At 37.2% G+C, this 21,834-nt stretch overlaps 1 protein-coding gene across 4 annotated transcripts in view; it reads right to left on the bottom strand.

Moving 5' to 3' along the window:
• The window catches only part of WDR19 (WD repeat domain 19), a 111,528-nt gene that overhangs the window by 69,991 nt on the left and 19,703 nt on the right, over positions 1-21,834 (bottom strand). For all 4 annotated transcript variants that reach the window (XM_074396023.1, XM_074396021.1, XM_039468118.2 and 1 more), the window contains exons 7-14: positions 19,631-19,711; positions 18,113-18,225; positions 17,644-17,817; positions 8,917-8,987; positions 7,885-8,057; positions 7,676-7,790; positions 6,683-6,789; positions 5,755-5,877 (exon numbers count right to left, since the gene is read on the bottom strand). In XM_074396023.1, coding sequence (XP_074252124.1) covers positions 5,755-5,877; positions 6,683-6,789; positions 7,676-7,790; positions 7,885-8,057; positions 8,917-8,987; positions 17,644-17,817; positions 18,113-18,225; positions 19,631-19,711 — 957 coding nt within the window. The remainder of the gene's footprint in view (positions 1-5,754; positions 5,878-6,682; positions 6,790-7,675; positions 7,791-7,884; positions 8,058-8,916; positions 8,988-17,643; positions 17,818-18,112; positions 18,226-19,630; positions 19,712-21,834) is intronic.

Genomic DNA, 21,834 nt, shown 5'->3' with positions numbered 1-21,834 from the left:
GCAACAACTGGATATCATTTACAAAAACTGATCTATACCTCATGGCATAAACAAAATTTAACTCAAAGTATCATGGACCTAAATGTAAAACATAAAACTATAAAATTTCTAGAAGAAAGCATAGAAAAAAATTTTGTGACTTTGGGTTAGACAAAGATTTCTTAGATATGACACCAAATGCATGATCCATGAAAACATAAATTGATAAACTGGACTTTGTAAACATTTAAAGAATATCTTCTCTTTGAAAGACACTGTTAAAAGAATAAAAATACAAACTACTCTGGAAGAAAATATTTGCAAAGCATACATCTGATAAAGGAGTTGAATCCAAATATATATAAAGAACTTTCATAAATCAATAATAAAACAACTCAATCAAAAATTGGTCAAAAAATTTGAACAGACACTTCACCAAAGATAACACTTCACCAAAGAAAGCAAATAAACATATGTTAAATGCCACATCATTAGTTCACTAGGAATGCAAATTAAAATAACAATGATAGCACTACATATCTATTAGAGTGGCTAAAATGAAAAAGACTGATCATGACACGTCTTGGTGAGGATATAGAGGAACTGGAACACTCATACACTGTTGATGGGAATGTAAAATGGAACAATCAATTTAGAGAACAGTTTGCCAGTTTCTCAAAAAGTTAAAGATACAAATGCCATATGTACAGCCATTCCACTTCTAGGCATTTATCCAGAAGGAAACAAAACATAGGTCCATACAAAGACTTAAACATGAATGTTAAGGGCTTTTTTTGTAAATATCACAAACTGGACATAACTCAAATGTTCACTTACAACTTCTTGGACAAGCAAATTGTGATATATGCATACTATAGACGATCACTACTCAGCAATAAAAAGAAATGAATTACTGACACACACAACAGCATAATGCATCTCAAAAAATGTTGAATAAAAGACAAAAAGGAGTACATACTTTTTTCCATTTATATAAAACTCTAGAATATACAAACATGTATTACATTTATAGTGACAGAAAAAGCATGGGGTGGGGAGAGATGAGAGGAAGGAATCATAAAGGAGCATGTGGAAACTTTTGGGGGTGAGGGGTATGTGCACTATTTCTTTCTTTCTTTTTTTTTTTTTTGAGAAGGAGTTTTGCTCTTGTCACCCAGACTGGAGTGCAATGGCACCATCTCAGCTCACTATGAACTCCACCTCCTGGCTTAAAGTGATTCTTCTGCCTCAGCCTACTGAGTAGCTGGGATTACAGACATGTGCCACCATGCCTAGCTAATTTTTGTATTTTTAACAGAGACAGGGTTTTACCATGTTGGTCAGGCTGGTCTTGAACTCCTAACCTCAAGTGATCCACCCACCTCGGCCTCCCAAAGTGCTGGGATTACAGGCTTGAGCCACTGCGCTAGGCCATGTTCACTATTTTAACTGAAGTGATGGTGCTTCATGGGTGTATACATATGTCAAAACCTATCAAATTGTACACTTTTAAATTTTAATTTATTTGTTTTTTTGGAGACAGAGTCTTGCTCTGTCACCCAGGCTGTATGTAGTCGCATGATCTTGGCTCACTGCAACCTCTGCCTCCCGGGTTCAAGCAATTCTCCTGCCTCAGCCTCCCAAGTAGCTGGAACTACAGGCATGTGCCACCACGCTCAGCTAATTTTTGTATTTTTAGTACAGACAGGATTTTACCATGTTGCCCAGGCTGGCCTCAAACTCAAGTAGTCTGCCTTGGCCTCCCAAAGTGCTGGTGTTACAGGCATGAGCCACTGTGCCTGTCCAAATTGTGAACTTCAATAGTGCATTTTTTGTATATCAACTATATTTCAATAAAGCTACCAAAACACATGATATTTTCTGAATCATTCAATGAAACTGGAATAGTTGCTGCTTTATGAGCAGACTACAACACTTATTTCAACAGCACTGTGGCATAGTGGAAAGAGTAGATTTTTTTTTTTTTTTTTTTTTTTGAGATGGAGTTTTGCTCTTGTTACCCAGGCTGGAGTGCAATGGCGCGATCTCGGCTCACCGCAACCTCCGCCTCCTGGGTTCAGGCAATTCTCCTGCCTCAGCCTCCTGAGTAGCTGGGATTACAGGCACGCGCCACCATGCCCAGCTAATTTTTTGTATTTTTAGTAGAGACGGGGTTTCACCATGTTGACCAGGATGGTCTCGATCTCTCAACCTCGTGATCTACCCGCCTTGGCCTCCCAAAGTGCTGGGATTACAGGCTTGAGCCACCGCGCCCGGCCCAAGAGTATATTTTTTTATCAAGAAATCTTAGTTTAAGTTCCATCTTTGGTACAGACTTGCTAACCTCTCCATCTTCAGTATCTTCCTCCTGAAAATTTCCCTGTTTATTTTATAGATAATGAGATAAAATAAGTGAGATCAGGGCTCTATAAACTGTTAGTGTAATACAAATTTCCTGTTCCATATTTTTCCATATCACCAAATTCCCTGATATATGAGATCTACCCTACTGATGTATATTATCTCAAAGACTTACTAGTTTAGGTGAAACTTAAATTTTAAAAGGTCTCTCATATGGCAACTAGCATTCTTTAAAAAGGAGGCCAAGGTAGGAGGATCATTTGAGGCTGGGAGTTCAAGGCCAGCCTGAGCAACAGAGACCAAGTCTTTACTCAAAATAAATAAATAAATAAATAGCAGGTTTCTAAAATAAATAAATAAAAAGAAAATATAAAAAATGTTTCAAGGTGGTCTGCCTCTAAAAACAAAGAAAAGAAAAAAGAAAAATAAATGTAAAAACTAAAAATTAGCAGGGCGGGATGGCATGCAACTGTAGTCCTAGCGACTCAGAAGGATGAGTAAGGAGGACTGCTTGAGCCCAGGAGGCTGAGATTGTAGTGAGCTATGACTGTGCCACTGCACTCCAGCCTGGGCGACTGAGTGAGACCCTGTCTCTAAAAAATAATAATGATAATTTCACGTGAGAAAGTGGAAACTTTTAAAATAGTAAATAACTTTTCCTGTTTTTTTTTTTTTTTTTTTTTTTTTTTTCAGATGGGGTCTTCAGCCTCCTGTGTAGCTGGGACCACAGGCACGTACCCCCACACCCAGTTTTTTTTGGTATTTTTATTAGAGATGAGGTCTTGCCATGTTGCCCAGGCTGGTCTTGAACTCCTGAGCTCAACCAATCCACCCACCCCGGCCTCCCAAAATGCTGGGATTATAGGATTGAGCCACTGTGCCCAGCCACTATTTTGTTAAAGTAGAAAATAATGCCTTTTCTACCAACTTTACTTAATTCTTTTACAGACTGAACAAGGTAACATGTATGATATGCTTTGAAAAATCTATGAAAACTGTTTACAAATATAAGATGCTATCACTGTTTTATGCGCATGTGGCTAATGTAATATTTGGAGATACAGGGTACCTAGGGTTCAAAGGACCAATAAATTGAAGTCTGATTCTCAATATTCAATTAATTTTAATATTTGCTGAATGCCTACTAAAGGCAGGCATTAGAGATCTGAAGCTGAATTGTCTATGTTCATCACCAAATTAAATCCTTAAAGCGCCCAGTTAAGGAAAATGAGGGTTGGAGGAGTTAAGTACCAGCTAGCAAGTAATAGAACTGGTGTTTGAGGCTGGATTTGCCAGGCTCCAAAGGCTGAGCTTTTCACTAGGCCATCAGAATTGCTTAAAATCACAAAAGCACTGATATTAACAAATCATGCCATCTACGTGTTCTATATACATACGTACAGTCATTCACCACATAATGTTTTGGTCGGCGGTGGACTGTGTATGTGATGGTGGTCTCATAAGATTAGTATGGAGCTGAAAAATTCCTATTGCCTAGTGACGTCGTGGATGTCATTATGTCAAAGCATAAGGCATTACTCACAAGTTTGTAGTGATGCTGGTGTAAACAAACCTCGTGTGCTGCCAGTTATATAAAAGTATAGTGCATATAATTATGTATAGTACATAATACTTGATAATGATAATAAATGACTGTTACTGGTGTATATATGTATGCATGCATGTATGTATGCATGCATGTATGTATGTATTTTTATTTTTTGAGATGGAGTTTCACTCTTGTTGCCCAGGCTGAGGTGCAATGGCACAATCTCAGTTCACTGCAACCTCTGCCCCCTGGGTTCAAGTGATTCTCCTGCCTCAGACTCCCAGGTAGCTGGGATTACAGGCACCTGCCATTACGCCTGGCTAATTTTTTGTATTTTAAGTAGAGATGGGGTTTCACCATGTTGGCAGGCTGGTCTCGAACTCCAGACCTCAGGTGATCCACCTGCCTCGGCCTCTCAAAGTGCTGGGATTATAGGAGTGAGCTACCGCACCAGGCTTGTTTATGTATTTATTATACTATACTTTTTATTATTATTTTAGAGTGCAGATCTATTTATTTAAAAAAGTTAACTGTAAAACAGCCTCAGCCAGGTCCTTCAGGAGGTATCCAGAAGGAGGCATTGTTATCATAGGAGATGACAACTCCACGCATGTTATTCCCGATGAAGACCTTTCAGTGGGACAAGAGGCGGATGTGGGAGACAGCGAAACTGATGAATCTCAATCCTATGTAGGACTGTGCTAATGTGTGCGTTTGTGTCTTAGTTTTTATAAAAAGTTTAAAAGTTAAAAAAAGTGAAAAACAGAGAAAAACGTATAGACTAGGATATAAAAAAAATTTAAGAAAATATTTTGAGTAACTGTATCATGTATTTGTGTTTTAAGGTGTTACTACAAAAAGGTCAAAAAGTTTTTAAAAATTTAAAAGCTTCTAGTATATGTGCTGCCGAAGTGAGCACAAAAATTTAAAAGCTTCTAAAGTAAAAAAGTTATAGTGAGCTAAGGTTAATTTATTGTTGAAGAAAAACTTTTTACATAAATTTAGTGTCCCTAAGTGCACAGTGTTGATAAAATCTATAGTAGTTACAGTAATGCTGTAGCCCTTCGCATTCACTCACCACTCACTCACCCAGAGCCATTTCCAGTTCTGCAAGCTCCTGTCTTGTAAGTGCCCTATAGGAGTGGCATTTTTAATTTTTTTGAGACGGAGTCTCACTCTGTCACCCACGCTGGAATTTAATGGCACGATCTTGGCTCACTGCAGCCTCTGCCACCCGGGTTCAAGGGATTCTCCTGCCTCAGGCTCCTGAGTAGCTGAGATCACAGGCATGCACCACCAAGCCCAGCTAATTTTTGTATTTTTAGTAGAAACAGGCTTTCACCATGTTGGTCAGGCTGGTATCGAACTCCCAACCTCAGATGATTCATCCGCCTTGGCCTCCCAAAGTGCTAGGATTACAGGCATGAGCCACTGCACCCAGGCCAGGCATGCCATTTTAAAGATTTTTACATCATATGTTTACTGCACCTTTTTACTGTTTAGATACCATCGTGATACAGTTGTCTATAGTATTCAGCATAGTCACATGCTGCTGTACTGGTTTATAGCTTAGGGGCAATAGGCTCTACCACACAGCCTAGGTGTATAGTAGGCTGCGCCATCTAGGTTCCTGTAAGCACACTCTATGACATCCACGCAATGACGAAATTGCCCAATGACACATTTCTCAGAATGTATCCCCATTGCTAAGAGACACATGAATGTATATCATTAATCGCAGATAACTTCATTAACTGCATTGGATTCAATATAGAAAAAACAATGGTAGGGAAAGGAAATGACTGAGATCACAAAGTAAGAATTAGAAATTCCCAATGTTCTCTAATAAAGAAGGCAATACATACGTCTGTACCATAGATGAGGAAATCACTAGTTAAAGCATGGCATAAGATACGGCACTTATCATCCACTGCTGGGAAAAGCCGAGTCTCACGTTCTTCTTGAGCATCCAAGATTTCACTTTCTATCTAAAACGTAAAGAATAATAATGGCTCACAGATTTATTTGAGTAAAACTGTTATACAACATTTAGGGGTGGCGTTATTTCAAGTTCAACTGAACATTCAGACTCCCAAGACTACCAGAGGTCAGTTTTGTCAGAGAGCTATCAGACAGGAACCATGGCTTGCCAGCAAGGTAGCACAGATGTCCCTCTCAGTGTGAATGGTCTTGACTGCAGGCTCTGCAGCTATCTAACTGCTAATCTCTTTGTCTTCCCAGATGTAAAGAGCCATGAAACAGATGTGAGAGATGCCGATTTAGAAGCCCCCTCTTCACAGGTGCCAACATCTCTTGAACAACTCAGCAGGCATGATTTCAAAGACCCCCACATGCAAAATGCTCAAATATGAGTCAGCATCTTCCAGGAAGCCCAAAGGTATGGCATTCCCATTTTTTTTTTCTTTTTTTTTAATACTGCAGAACCTATCACGTTCTTATAGTTCACTTATAGTTCCTTCTAGCTGCAATTTACCAACAGGGTAATTATTATTATTATTATTATTATTATTATTATTATTATTATTTACTAAAAGGCTATGATGTTGTGAGTAGCACTGTTGATATTTATCAGGTTTTTGGGGAACAGGGTTAGAAAGTCAACTGAACTTCTCATATAGAAGGGGAAGGGTTTTGTTAATTCCTTACTCATACCTGGCTTTCTAGTTAGTCTGTATATCCTTGCTTCCTGATCAATATTCATGATAATCAGACATGAGGCTGTTCATCATAACTTCACTCAGCAGGTCTCCAGGATGTCAAAATTATACTTACCAAATGTAACTGGACTTTGCCTTCAGAAAGTGCAGCAGCGTAGTCAGAATGAAGGCAAATACTGGCTACTGTCCCCAAATACTCCATATCTTTCAATTTTTTCACAGCTGTAGCAATTTTTTAAAAACGACACATTAAAATATTGGTAAAACTATCTCATACACACTTGCAAATGAGTGCTTTTGCAAAAATATTCTGAACTTAAAATTTCATTTTAATCTTACATGATTAACAATTAAATTGAATATTAAAGATTAAATTTCATTTTAATCTTAGTTGCCATAGAAATTTGCCTTCAGATGTTCCATGTGGTTTACATGAAACAAAGTAATAGAAAATAAAATCACATGCAAAACAATTAAACCTTAAGTGGCAAGAAACTTAATAGTGTTTCCTGTTTAACAGGTTAATTTTCAAGTTTGTTCTATTCCTGAGGGTTATATGACCTAGAATTGGGGAAGGGTGATGGGGAGGAGGCAGGGGAAGAAAAAATCAAACAAAGTTTCCCTCACATGCTAATAGCTATCATTCAAAGAATAAAAGGGGAGACAGAACATTTATTAAATACCCACTAGGTTTAGGAGTGCTTAAAAAAGTCACTGTGCCAAGTGAGATCACACATTTTATTTCATTTACTCTTCCTCATGATCCATTAAAAGTAGAAGTATCCTCATTTTCCAGATGAGTAGTGTAAAGGATGTGTCTATAGTCACTTAGCTAACAGAGGCGGAAGGGGAAATTAAATCCAGGGCCTCCCTAATTCTGACACTCATACTCTACCCACTATGCTATGCTGCCTTCACTGCAAAGGTAAAGAATAGAAGCTTTCTAAAAATAATGCAAATTTTTAGAAGACTTACAAAACCATTTATGCTAAGAATGAGATATGTGAATAAAAAAGAGTGAAAGACTTGGTCTTAAACTTCCAGTACTTCCCAAATAAGAACAGAAATTATATGCTAGATAAGAATAAACAACTAGATTTAGACTTGCCGTTCTCTCCAAGGACATAAAACCAAGCTCGATTATTCATGCCTACAGCCAGATGATAAAGACCTACTGCTACAAAGTTGGGTTCCACATCAACAGAAACTGTGATTGGTAGCTCCTAAAATATAGAAAATCGTAATAAATCAACTTATTTTAATTTCTAAACTTATTTTAATTTTATTAATAAAAGAAAAATAACACCATTTTCATACTCCTTCAACAGGGTTGGCTACGGTGACTTCAAGAAGGGAGGTGAGGTACGCAATCCTTGTGCTGCAGGCATCCCCCAGTATAGGAAGCTTGGTCAGGAAAACATGAAGTGATCCCCTTTGGGTAGAGAGTGCTAGCAACTGGCCATCATCTGTCCAGGACAAGGTACCCAATCCTGAAATAATCGACAACATAAATGGTTATTCATAAACAATATACAGTTGTAGGCAGCAAACAAGTATTTTCATTTAAACTACCATAGGCATAAAAATTTTCAAATATTTTCCCTACTAGTTTAAGTATTTTTATTTAGAGTAGGAAATTTGCCATGGATTGACATAAGAATATGAGCATTGGCTCATTCACTGTGGCTCAAAGGGAAAGTACAGTTACATGTCACTTAACAACAGGGATATGTTCTAACAAATCTGTCATTAGGTGACTGTTGTGTGAACATCACAGAGTGTAGTTACATAAACCTAGACAAAATGAAGTACTACATACCGAGGCTGTATGGTAGCCTCTTGCTCCTAGGCTATAAGCTTGTATGGCACGTACTGTACTGAATACTGTAGGCAATTGTAACATAGTGGTAAGTATTTGCACACTGAAATATATCTAAACATAGACAATGTTTAGATATAATATTGTAAGCCTGAGCAACAAAACAAGACTCTATCAAAAGAAAGAAAGGAAGGGAGGAAGGGAGAAAGGGAGGTAAATATGGACCATGCATGTGGACCACTGTTGACTGAAACATCATTATGTGGGGCATGACTGTATGTAAGAATTTATACTTTACATTAGAATTAGGATAGAATTCACTATAAATCTCTGGATCAAAGAAGACATATCTTTCTAGCCAAGCAGAATGACAACATAATTACTAAAATAATGAGACTATTTTAGGAAACTCTAGTGAAGAGTGTTAAAATTTATTCCTCCTAAAAGGAATGCAAATCACACAATAACAAACACAGCCTTACTCTCTGTAACTGGAATAAAATGTCAATCTACTTCAGAAAAAGCAATACCTTTATTTTCTTCATCCAGGCTGAGTATAGCATACATGTCTTTTAAGTCAACCAAGTCTTGGATTTTAATGCTGAAAAACAAAAATGTATGTTTAAAGAATATATATGATCTTTATATAAAACTGTTTTCGTCCACAAAAAATTGTAAACCATGGAATAGGTCACTGGTCTCCAAAATGTGATGTACAGAATGATCTACTGGTTTAAGGTAAGAAAACATTAGAATTTCTGTACTTCATTATATTTTATCTTTAAATTTTTCTGGGTTTTGTTGTTGTTTGTTTATTTGCTGTGTGAAGAGATGCAGGGGAAGGGTTGTACCTGGTTTAATCTCTGATCTATAGCTTCAGAAATAAGGAGCTTAAAATTGTCCTGAAGAAATTTGAGTATAAAAATATTCTCCTGAGTAGTATTAATTATTGTAAGATGATACAGGTTTTTCTTTACAATGTGTTCCCCTTCTCTCCTGACCAGAGTTCTTTCATACAAAAGGAAGTGAATTATAGTCTAGAGAGCATTACATTTGGATCAGAAGGATCAAGTTGAAAGCTCTGAAAAATGTGGGCCTAATAAGAATAAGTGGATGCAAATCAAAGTTGTGTGGCATAATGTTGGAACCTAATAGTTGCAACATTTCTTTGCTTCTAATCTCCTTTTCTCCCTTCTCTTCCCTTCTAGTGTTTTCCTCTTACATTTTTTTCCCCCATTATTTTCACTGAACTTTTAAGATAATTTTAGATTCACACGTGGTTGTAAGAGGCAATATAGAGATTCCATGTCCCCCTTTCTCCCAATAGTAACATCTTGAAAAACCATAGTATAATATCACAATTAGGATACTGACATTGATACAAACCACAAATCTTATTCTGATGTCCCTGGGTTTACCTGTACTTGGTGTGTGCGTTTAGTAACTTTCTCACACGAGATTCATGAGATTCACAACCACAGCCAGGATACAGATAGTTTCATGACCACAAAGATCTCTTATGTTGCTTTTTTATAAACACTCACCTCCTTCCTTCTGACTCCAGCTCCATCTCTAACCTCTGGCAATCACTAATCTGTTCTTTGTTTCTATAATTCTATCATTTCAAGAACATTATATAAATGAAATAATATAGTATGCAATCTGTTGAGATTTTTTTTTTTTTCCATTCAGTGCAATCCTTTGGAAATTCAAGTTGCTGGGTATATCAATAGATTGTTCCTTTTTATTGCTGAGTAGTGTTCTATGGCACGGATGAACCCATTCACCCACTGAAGGACATCTGGATTGTTTCCAATTTTTGGTTATTACAAATAAAGTTGCTATAAACATTCACATACAAGATTTTATCTGAATGTGGGTGCTAATTTCTCTGGACTAAATGGCCAGAAGTGTAACTGCTGGATCATATGGTAACTGCATGTTTAGTTTTTTAAGGAACTGCCAAACTGTTTTCCAGAGTAGCTGTACCATGATGCATTCCCACCAGCAATGTATGAGTAATCCAGTGTCTCCTCATTCTTACCCACATTTGGTATTATCATTATTTTTCATTTTAGCCATTCTAACAGATGGGTAGTAATAGGTAATTGTGGTTTTAATTTGCATTTCCCTAATGGTTTATCATGTTGAACATCTTTTCATGTATTTGGTATTATTTGGTGAAAACCATGTCTTTTGCCTATTTTCTAATAGGGCTGTTTGCTTTTTTTACTTTTGGGTTTTTGTTTAATGGTAACTGTATGGATAAATTTATTATTTTTGTGTTGCATAAATAGATAAATTGATATGTAAATAGATAATTGACATTTAAACAACAATAGCATCAGGTTGGGTTGATAACATACACAGATGTTAAGCATATGATATACTGTTGGGTCTTGAGAGTCTTTTACATATTCTAGATACTAGTCCTTTGTTGGATATGTGGTTTACAAATATTTTCTCATTTTGTACCTTATCTTTTGATCTTATTTATTTGCTTATTTATTTTCAGAGACAGGGTTTCACCATGTTGGCCAGGCTGGCCTCAAACTCCTGACCTCAGGTGATGTGCCTGCCTCAGCCTCCCAAAGTGCTGGGATTACAGATGTGAGACACTGTGTCTGGCCATCTTTTCATCCTCTTTAACAGAGTATTTCACAAAGAAAAAGTTTTAAATTTTGATGAAATCGACTGTATCAATTTTTCCTTCTATAGATTGTTCTTTTGGTTTCAAGTCTAAGTACTCTTTGCCTAACCCTAGATCTAAAAGATATCCTCCTATGTTTTAAATTTTATATTTAAGTTCATGAGTGAATTTTTTATTAAGGTGTGTGTGGTTTTTTTTTTTTTTTTTTTTTTTTTTTGCCTAATTGTTCTATTTTTTTTTTTCTGCTTAATTTTTAATTAAGGTGTGAAGCTTTTTTTTTTTTTTTGTCTTAATTGCTCTAGTACCATTTGTTGAAAAGGGTATCTTGCTTTTATTGAATTATTTTTCACCTTTGTCAAAAACCAACTGTGCATATTTGTGTGGGTTTACTTCTGTCTTCTCTATTTTGTTCCGTTGACTGATACGTCTTTTCCTTTGCCAATGATACACAGTCTTGATGACTGTAGCTATACAAGTTTCTATATTGGGAAAAATGATTTCTCCCATTTTATTGTTCCTTTTTAAGATTGCTGTTGGCTATTTTAGGATCTATGCTGACTATCTAGCTATCTATCTTAGAATAAAGCATGTTTATGCCTACAAAAAACCACGCTGAGATTTTGATATAAATTTCGTTAAACAACAGATCAACTTGGAGGAACTGACATCTTCACTTTGTTGAGATCCCAAGGAATATTATAGAAAATTATGGAGAAAATCCCAAGGACTCTTACATAGAAAATCTTGGGATTTTCTACATAAATGATCATGACATCTGCAAATAGAGATAGTTTTCCTTCTCCTTTCTGAGTTGTGTATTTCTTTTTCCTGCCTATTGCAGTGGCTAGAACTTCTACTGCTAAGTTGAATAAGAGTCATAAGAGCAGGTATCCTTGTCTCATTCCTAATCTTAAGGGACAAGCATTCTGTCTGTCACCATTAAGCATGATGTTAGCTGTAGGCTTTTTGTAGGTTTTTTTTTTTTTTTTTGAGACAGGATGTCACCCTGTTGCCCAGGCTGGAGTGAGTGGCACGATCACAGCTCACTGCATCCTCAACCTCTCAAGCTCAAATGATCCCCCTGACCTCGGCCTCCCAAGTTGCTGGGACTACAGGTAAAGAGATGGGGTCTTGCCATGTTGCCCAGGCTGGTCTTGAACTCTTGGGCTCAGTGGTTCTCCTGCCTTGGCCTCCCAAAATGCTGGTATTACAGGTGTGAGCCACTGTGCCTGGCCTATATTTGTTCTTTATCAAACAGTGGTAATTACCTGCTATTCCTAACTTGCTGAGAGTTTTTATCATGAAGTTGTGCTGGACTTTGTGCAATGCTTTTTCTGTGTCAATTGATGTGATTATATGGTTTGTTTTTTTAGCTTCTGATATAGTGATTACATCTTTTTTTGTTTTCTTTCTGAGACAGGGTCTTCATCTATCGCTCAGAATAGGATGCAGTGGTGCAACTGCAGCTCACTGCAACCTCAAACTCCTGGGCTGAGCAATCCTCCCACCACAGCTTCCTGAGTAGCAAGGAATACAGGCACATGCCACCATGCCTGCCTCTTTTGTTTTAGAGATGGGGTCTCGCAATATTGCCCAGGCTGGTCTCAAACTCCTAAACTCAGGTGATCCTCCTGGCTCAGCCTCCCAAAGTGTTGGGATTACAGGCATGTGCCACTGTATCTGACCTGGATTACACTGATTTTTAAATATTGAGCCATTTGAAATGCTCAATATCTGAAATAAATTACACTTGGTTATGAAGTATAATTTTTGCTAAATTTTGATGAGAATTTTTGTGCTCAAGTTTATGAGAGATATTGACCTATATTTTTCTTTTTTAATATACTGTCTTTGTTTGGTCTTGGTATAAAGGTAATACCAGCCTTATAAAATAAGTTGAAGTGTTCTCTACTCTTCTCTGGAAGAGATTTTTTAAAAAATTGGTATTTATCCTTTCTCAAGTGTTTGGTATAATTCTTCAATGAAACCATACAGACCTGGAGATTTATTTTTTGGGAGCATTTAAATAACTAATTCCATTTCATTGTAGTTATAGGACTATTCCAGATGATCTGTTTCACTTGGGTTGAGTTTTAGTAGTTTGTGGTTTTCAAAGAATTGTCCAATTTCTTCTACGTTGTCCAATTTTGAATGTAAAATTGTTCATAGTATTCCTTTATTATTCTCATAATGGCTTTCAGATCTGTAGAGATACTCCTTTTTCACTCTCGGTGATTTGCGTCTATTCTCTTTTCATTGTTGTCAGGCTCGTTCGAGGCTTATCAATTTTATTTTCTTCAAAGAACCAGCTTCTTGTTTAATTGATTTTATTTTCTTATTTTTCATTTCACAATTTTCTTTTTATTATTTTCTTCCTTTTGCTTTATGTTTATTTTGCTCCTTTTTTCAGTTTCTTGAGGTAGAAACTTACAGGATTGATTTGAGGCCCTTTTTTCTCCTAATGTAAATATTTAGTGCTATAAGTTTTCTCTAGTGCTGCTTTAGCTGCTTCCCACATATTTTGATATGTTATATTTTCATTTGCATTCAGTTCTATGTATTTTTTTTTTATTGCTTTGAGGCTCCAAGACCCATGAATTACTTAGAAATACGTTGTTTAATTTCCAAGTGTTTGGAGATTTTCCTGCTGTTACTGGCTTCGAGTTTGATTCCATTATGGTCAGAGAACATATTTTATACGATTCAACTTAAATTTGTTGAGGTTTGTTTTATAAGCTAAGGTAGTCTATAGTGGTGAATGCTCCACAGGCACTTGAAAAAAATGTGCATTTCATTGCTGCTGGGTGCAGTGTTCTATTAGGTTTAGTTGGTTTATAGTGTTGACCAAGTCTTTTATATCCTTGTTGATATTCTGACTAGTTGGTTCCATACCTTACAGATATCCCTCAGTATCTCAAGAAGATTGGGTTCCAGGATCCCTCTGTGGATACCAAAAATCCACAGGTGCTCAAGTCCATTATATAAATGACATTGTATCTGCATATAAGCTATACACATCCTCCCATATACTTTAAGCAATCTTTAGATTACTTACAATACCTAATACAAGTTAAATGCTATGCAAGTTCAAACATATCAATGTAAATGATAGCTAGATTCGCTATCTTCTGATTAGCATTTATTCTAGGTTGGTCTAGCATTTATTCTAGGATGGTCTTTCCCCATCCTTTTAAGTAGTTACATCATTATATTTGAAGTGAATTTCTTTTATTTATTTATTTTTTTGAGATGGAGTTCTCACACTGTTGCCCAGGCTGGAGTGCAATGGCCTGGTCTTGGCTTATTGCAATCTCTGCCTCCCGGGTTCAAGCAATTCTCCTGCCTCAGCCTCCTGAGTAGCTGGGATTATAGATGCCTGCCACCATGCCCAGCTAATTTTTGTATTTTTAGTTGAGATGGGGTTTCACCATGTTGGCCAGTCTGGTCTTGAACTCCTGACCTTGTGATCTGCCTGCCTCGACCTCCTAAAGTGCTGGGATTATGACAGGTGTGAGCCACCGTACCTGGCCTGAAGTGAATTTCTTACAAACAGCATATTATAGGGTCATTAAAAATCAATTCTAGGCTGGGTGCAGTGGCTCAAGCCTGTAAGCCCAGCACTTTGGGAGGCCAAGGCAGATGGATCACTTGAGGTCAGAAGTTTGAAACCAGTCTGGCCAGCATGGTAAAACCCATCTCTACTAAAAATACAAAAATTAGACAGGCATGGTGGTGCACACCTGTAATCCCAGCTACTTGGGAGGCTGAGGTAGGAGAATCACTTGAACTTGGGAGGTGGAGGTTGCAGTGAGCTGAGATCATGCCACTGCACTGCAACCTGAGCAACAGAATGAGACTTCATCTCAAAAACAAACAAACAAACAAACACTCTAATAATCTATGTCTAATAGGTTTGTTACTTACGTTTAATGTATTGACATGTTTGAATTGAAGTCTACTGCTTTATTATTTGCTTTCTATCTGTTCCCTCTTTTATTCCTGTTTCTTTTTTTTTACTTTGTTTAGATCTGAACATTTTTCAGTATTCCATTTTAATTTATTTATTGTGCTTTTGTATATATCTTTAAATAGTTTTCTTAGAGGTTGCTCTAGATAATATACATATTTAATTTTTCATAGTCTACTTAGAATCAGTATTTTACCATTTCAAGTGGAATGCAGAAGTCTTACTGCATACAAAACCTTTTAACCTCTCTCCCTTTTATAGTATGGTTGTCTAATATATTGCATTTTCATGCATTAAACACCCTACTGAACAATATAATTTTTCTTTTAAACCATCACATATGCATTAAAGATATCAAAAGAAAAAAAGTCTATTTACCTAGATATTTACCATTTCTGTTGCTCTTCCTTCATTCTTAGTGTCCCAAATTTCCTTCTGTTCTCAGATCTCTTCTATCTAAAGAACTTCCTTCAGCAATTCTTTTAGAGAGCAAGACAGTCTCTTCATTTTCCTTCCTCGAAGAATGCTTTTATTTTACTTTCATTACTGACATACATTTTAACTGGATAAAGAATTTCAGTTGGCAATGCTTTTATTTCTCCTTCTAGCCTCAGTGCTTTATGGTAAGAAAATCCACTGTCATTCAAAACGGTGCTCTCTGGCTGCTTTCAAGATTTTTTCTTTGTCTTTGTTTTTCAATAGTTTGATTATGATGTAAATAGCCCCACATTTCTTCTGGTTTATCCTTTTGATAAACTTGCTGAGCTTCTACAATGTGCAGGTTTATGTCTTTTGCCATAAAGTTTCCAGCCATTATTTTTGGGTTTCTGAAGACATAAATACTAGACCTTTTGTTATTGTCTAACAGGTTTCTGGGACAAATAAATTTTAAAAATGTTTTTCTTCCATGTTCAGACTGGATATTTTCTAATGATCTCTCTTCAAGTTCACTGACTCTTTATTATCTCCATTTGCTATTAAGTCCATTGATTTATTGCATTTTATAGTTCTAAAATTTCCATTTGGCTCTTCTTTATTGGTTCTATTTCTTTTCTGAGACTTTCTAGCTTTCCATTTGTTTCAAGAGTATTAGCCCTTACTTCTTGGAGCTTTTCTATATCTGCTATCCGCATCATCTTGGCACTGGTGTTTTTATTCTTATTTCCAAAGTGGGTTAACATTTTCCTAATTCTTCATATGTCAAGTAATTTGGGCTTATATTCTGGACATTGTGAAATTATAAAACTGTGTCTAATCTAAATCCCATGGAGAAGGTTAATATTTTTGTTTCAGCAGGCCATCAACCTGGCTGGGTTCAGGCCACAAATTTCAAGGAGCCTTCTGTGGTTTATGGTTTCAATGTCAGTACCATTTGCAATGCCTTTGCAGTAGTACTCAGATATGTCCCTCTATGGTCCACTCAGTGGCTAGTACAAGATCTTGGCTATGATCTATGTCTTAGTTCGGTTCACAGGGTCTTTGTTATACGTTTAGGATAAGTCTATATATATGAGCTTAAGGCTGAACCCAGGAGTTCATAAATATCTTTATAGGGTTGCTTTCCTGAGTTCCTTCCTCTCTGTGATCAACCTGGTACTTTCTAGTTCCCTAGGGCTCCTCATTTTCATCCTCTATTAATGCTTGATCTCTAGTTACTCTATTCTACCACATAATTCCCACAACTGTACGAGTATCTGTGACCAAGGGAGGACAGAGAGAAAAATAGGCAATAGGGGTTTGCCCTATTTTCTTGAAACCACAGCCTCTAACTGGAGAGGTTATCTTCCATTAGAGTTTTAGGTGCCTGTGGGTCCTTGGTGCCACTGTTCTTGCTGTCACTGCCATGGGGAGACCACTTGGTGGCTGGAGCATTAGATAACAAAAAATAAAAAAAGAAAAAGAAAACCAGAGGATTTCCCCAACTGCCTTTTAGCATTGTAAGTTCTCTTTCCTGGAACTTAAGCCAGAATTAGAGAGCTTCCTTAAAGCTCTCTCTGTGCTCTGGTGCCTACTTCTAGGTTGCTGACTTCCTTGAGTCCTGGCTGTGAGAGAGCAGAGGACAAATGGGAGACTCACTGCTGGTTAGTTGGCACTTCAAATGCTGTCTTCTTTTCCAATCTGCCTGCTACTATTTACTTTTCAGGGTCCTTAAATAGCTGCTCCATACTTTCTGTCCAGGTTTGATAGCTGTATTCAGTGGGAGACATGGAGCGGAGTATGCTTCCTCCATTTACCCAGAACTGCCTATTTTAAAGATTGATTTTCAACTATACTTTGTTTTGTATTTTTGCCCTGAATATTAAAAGCAGGAGTAAAGTAGTCTTAGACATTTTAAATTGTTATCATGATTGGCAGATTCATATTAGCTATCAAAGTTTGGCTGATTCATTTGAGTATTCACTATATAAACCAGGCATCCCCAAACTACGGCCCGCGGGCCACATGCGGCCCCCTGAGGCCATTTATCCGGCCCCCCCGCCACACTTCAGGAAGGGGGACCTCTTTCATTGGTGGTCAGTGAGAGGAACACAGTATGTGGCAGCCCTCCAACAGTCTGAGGGACAGTGAACTGGCCCCCTGTGTAAAAAGTTTGGGGATGCCTGATATAAACTTTCCTAGAAATATGTGAAAATAACTTACCAGTTATCTCCACACGTAGCAACTTTGTTAAGAGTCTGTGATACTGCAATGCTGGTTAGATTATCTTTATGGTTATGAGCCTGAAATAACTCTTGACCAATCTCTCCAGTATGAGTAGAAATAACCACAAAATGTCCACGTGAAAAACCAATCATGATGTGGCCATCACCATACCTAGAGCAACAAAGGCAACAACATTGTAAACAAGGAGACTGACTATCAGTGCAACACGGTAAATTAGCAAGTACCTTAAAATTAAGGAATTATAGAATATAATTTATTAAAGGCCTATTACGTGTCAGATAGTATGCTAGGTAGTTCTGCATACTAAATCACAGACCATGATTCAGAAAATGTTATGTATATAATTGAATGTTACAGACAAAAACTGAATACAATTAGTAAGGAAAAACCTATAGATGTCCTTCTGTAATGAGCTTTTTGTATATACCAGTTAGAGCAGACATACCAATTATAGCAGACAATGTTGCCAAAATCCTGCTGAAATTCAAGATCAACTGGATTATCTGGTTCATTCAGATTAAAAAGAAACAAAGCTTTCTTGCCAAGCACCACACTTATCTGCCAAAAAGATTAGGAGATCGTGAAATGAGTTACGTTTTCATGAAAAGACCAATAAGCAAATCCAACAGCTGAACCCAATTTGTGAAAACAATAATAAGCCCAACTTAGATATGCTAAATGCTATAACTAGTATGATAATATGGCTGACTAAAACAATGTACTTACTAATACATAATCTGGTAAGCATCCTTGGTTTTACACATCTTCAATATACCCTTTCAAATATACTAAAATTCCTTTGGGGAGTGACCTTTTAAACTTTCTATACCCTTCACTAGAGTACTGCACAATACAATTTTAAGTCTGACAGTTCCACTACAAATGAATTCATGTTTAGATTATAAAGACTCTTCATTCTGTTCTGCTTTTCAGCCATCTGAGATTACAGGTGCACACTCTAGTGGATAATTCAGCTCAGTTTTTTTTTTTTTTTTTTGAGATGGAGTCTTGCTCTGTTGCCCAGGCTGGAGTACAGTGGCGCAATCTCGGCTCTCTGCAACCTCTGCCTCCTGGGTTCAAGCGATTCTCCTGCCTCAGTCTCCTGAGTAGCTGGGACTGCAGGCACGCATCACCATGCCCAGCTGATTTTTTTCTATTTTTAGTACAGACAGGGTTTCACCATGCTGGCCAGACTGGTCTCGAACTCCCGACCTTTTGGCCCACCTGCTTCCCAAAGTGCAGGGATTACAGGCGTGAGCCACCGTGCCCAGCCCTCAGCTTGGTTTTTTATATCATCACTGGTTCCATCACCTGCAGGTTAGTGTTCGCTAAACTACTGTCTCTCTGCTACTCATGGAAGTAAATTCTTAAACATAATTCCCAGTGGAGGATGTAATTATGTTGGGGAGAAAAAAGAGTATATTACTTATTTGGGCTCATTAGTGATATAATTCCTTGATTAGAAGATGCTCTCAATTGTAAGTCACTATCAATTTAATAATCGGTTTTTAGGAAATAAACAGCTACTACTTCATTAAATATATTCATATTGATTGCTAAAATCATCTGGATTTCAGAATGTTAAGATGTGTCAGGAAAAATTCCTCTAAGTATTAACCAAAAGCTACAACTTCAAGAGTTCTGCTAACCAAATCTTGAGTAAAAATATAAAAAATAATATACAAATCAGTACTTCTGCAAAGTACCCCTACTGTTTTTGCTACTGCAAGAATGAAAAGAGCAATACCAACTGTAACAGAAAGCTGTCCTCATTTGCTGTAATGCCACGTAGTCAATAGCAATAACAACTTTTAGGACTAAAAGACGTAGCTCTATCATGGTTTAAAATACAGTCAATGGACATAATTTATTCATCACTATTTGAGTCATCCAAGAAAAGGAAATTATATACTCCACAAAATTACCCAAATGATTTGGGCATGGATTTGACTAGAATTCTTACCATGCTTTCAGCAGCAGAGGTTCGGTCATCTGTCTTCATCAAGGAAAACTGCATATTGCTAGGCTCTGATCTTACTTGTGTCTACAGGAGTAAAAATACCATCACTATGAATGAACCCAATATTTAAATTCATTGTGAATATTAATAGAACAGGTAATTGGTTTTCATTCCTGACTAATGTTGGACTAAGAACCTGAAAATCCTACATGCCACAAATATCTGGAAATTCCCGATGAAACAGAAAATATATCTTATTAAATAAACAAATAAGCTTGAAAGAAGAAAAGGGAAATTTACAGGGACCATCAGTGAAGATCAAACTAAAACCAGAGTCTGTGCAGAAACTGATGCTGCAGCTACCCAGAGCAGCTGGTAATGGCAGACAATAAGGAAACCCATTTGGTTGGCCCTGAGTGTTGAGTCAGACAAAAAAAGTTCATGTCAATAATTTAATTAAAGAACGGGCACGGTGGCTCATATCTGTAATCCCGCTGCTTTGGAAGATTGAGGTGGGAGGATTGCTTGAGCCCAGGAGTTTGAGGCTGCAGTGAGCTATGATCATGCCACTGCACTCCAGAGTGAGATCCTGTCGCACAAAAAAAAAAAAAAAAAAAAAGAAAGAAAGAAAAAAGATTTAATTAAAGACCTCTCCTCCTATCTGCATTATAGTCTGAGGTTCAAACATATTTGTTGGGTGGTTTGGGAGCTCCCAAGATGACAAATTAACATAAAATATGGAAGGATCCAGGCTCATATTATCCCTGCAGTTTTGGAAAAAACTAACCCAGAACCTCTACCAAGAGTTTAAAAAAATTTCCACACATAAACCCTGCTAAAGATGAGCTCATACTTCAAAATTACAAAACTCAAAAAGAAACAATACATCAAGAGGAGTTAGCAGATCTAAAAATAAATAGAATCATCAGAGAGAGATAAATTATAAAATAAATATTTTTAAAATGACTGAAGTTGTAAAAGGACTCACAAATCTGAGAAAAGAATTTTTTTAAGTTCAGGTAGTTTTTTTTTTTTTTTTTTTTTTTTGAGACGGAGTTTCACTCTTGTTACCCAGGCTGGAGTGCAATGGCGCGATCTCGGCTCACTGCAACCTCCGCCTCCTGGGTTCAGGCAATTCTCCTGCCTCAGCCTCCTGAGTAGCTGGGATTACAGGCATGCGCCACCATGCCCAGCTAATTTTTTGTATTTTTAGTAGAGACGGGGTTTCACCATGTTGACCAGGATGGTCTCGATCTCTTGACCTCGTGATCCACCCGCCTCGGCCTCCCAAAGTGCTGGGATTACAGGCTTGAGCCACCGCGCCCGGCCAGGTAGTTTTTTTAAAGTGCATATATACTTTTGTATTATAGGAGGTGTATATGAAGGGTAGAGTCCTAGAAATGGTACTGTTAAGGCAAAAGATAAGTACAGATGTAGTTTTATTAGATATTTTCAAATTTTCCTGCAGAAGGGACATACTAATTTTATCTATAGTTTCACCAACAGAGTATGTTGTCATATTTTATATAATTTTGCCACCCTGATAGGTGAAAAATGGTATTTCAGTGTGGCTTTACTTTGTAGTTATTTAATTATAAGTGAGTTTGATATTTTTTCATATGTATGAGAGCCTTTTTTCTTTTTTTTTTTTTTTGAGATGGATTCTTGCTCTGTCGCCAGGCTGGAGTGCAGTGGCCGGATCTTGGCTCACTGCAACCTCCAACTCCCTGGTTCAAGCGATTCTCCTGCCTCAGCCTTCTGAGTAGTTGGGATTACAGGCACGCACCACCACACCCAGTTAGTTTTTATATTTTTAGTAGAGATGGGGTTTCACCATGTTAGCCAGGATGGTCTCGATCTCCTGACCTTGTAATCTACCTGTGTTGGCCTCCCAAAGTGCTAGGATTACAGGCATGAGTCACTGCACCTAACCAAGAGCCACTGAAAAAATATTTTTGTGTAAACTGTCTATTCATGTATTTCAGGCAGATTTTTAAAAGAACTATAAAGTGCTTTCTCTAAACGAGGAGAGTCATTAAAACAAAAAAAATCAATGGTATAGACAGATGATTAGACAAATTTGAAGAAAGAATATGTGAACTAATACGAGGAAATTATCTAAAAGGTTACAGAGGGATAAAAGATAGAAACTATGAAAAGGAGAGATTAAAAGACATGAGAGGGTCAAAAAGATATCTAACAGATGC

This window comes from Saimiri boliviensis, chromosome 3 (assembly GCF_048565385.1).
Source record: "Saimiri boliviensis isolate mSaiBol1 chromosome 3, mSaiBol1.pri, whole genome shotgun sequence".
In the NCBI taxonomy this organism is placed as follows: domain Eukaryota; kingdom Metazoa; phylum Chordata; class Mammalia; order Primates; family Cebidae; genus Saimiri; species Saimiri boliviensis.
This window is presented reverse-complemented; position numbering and strand designations above follow the sequence as displayed.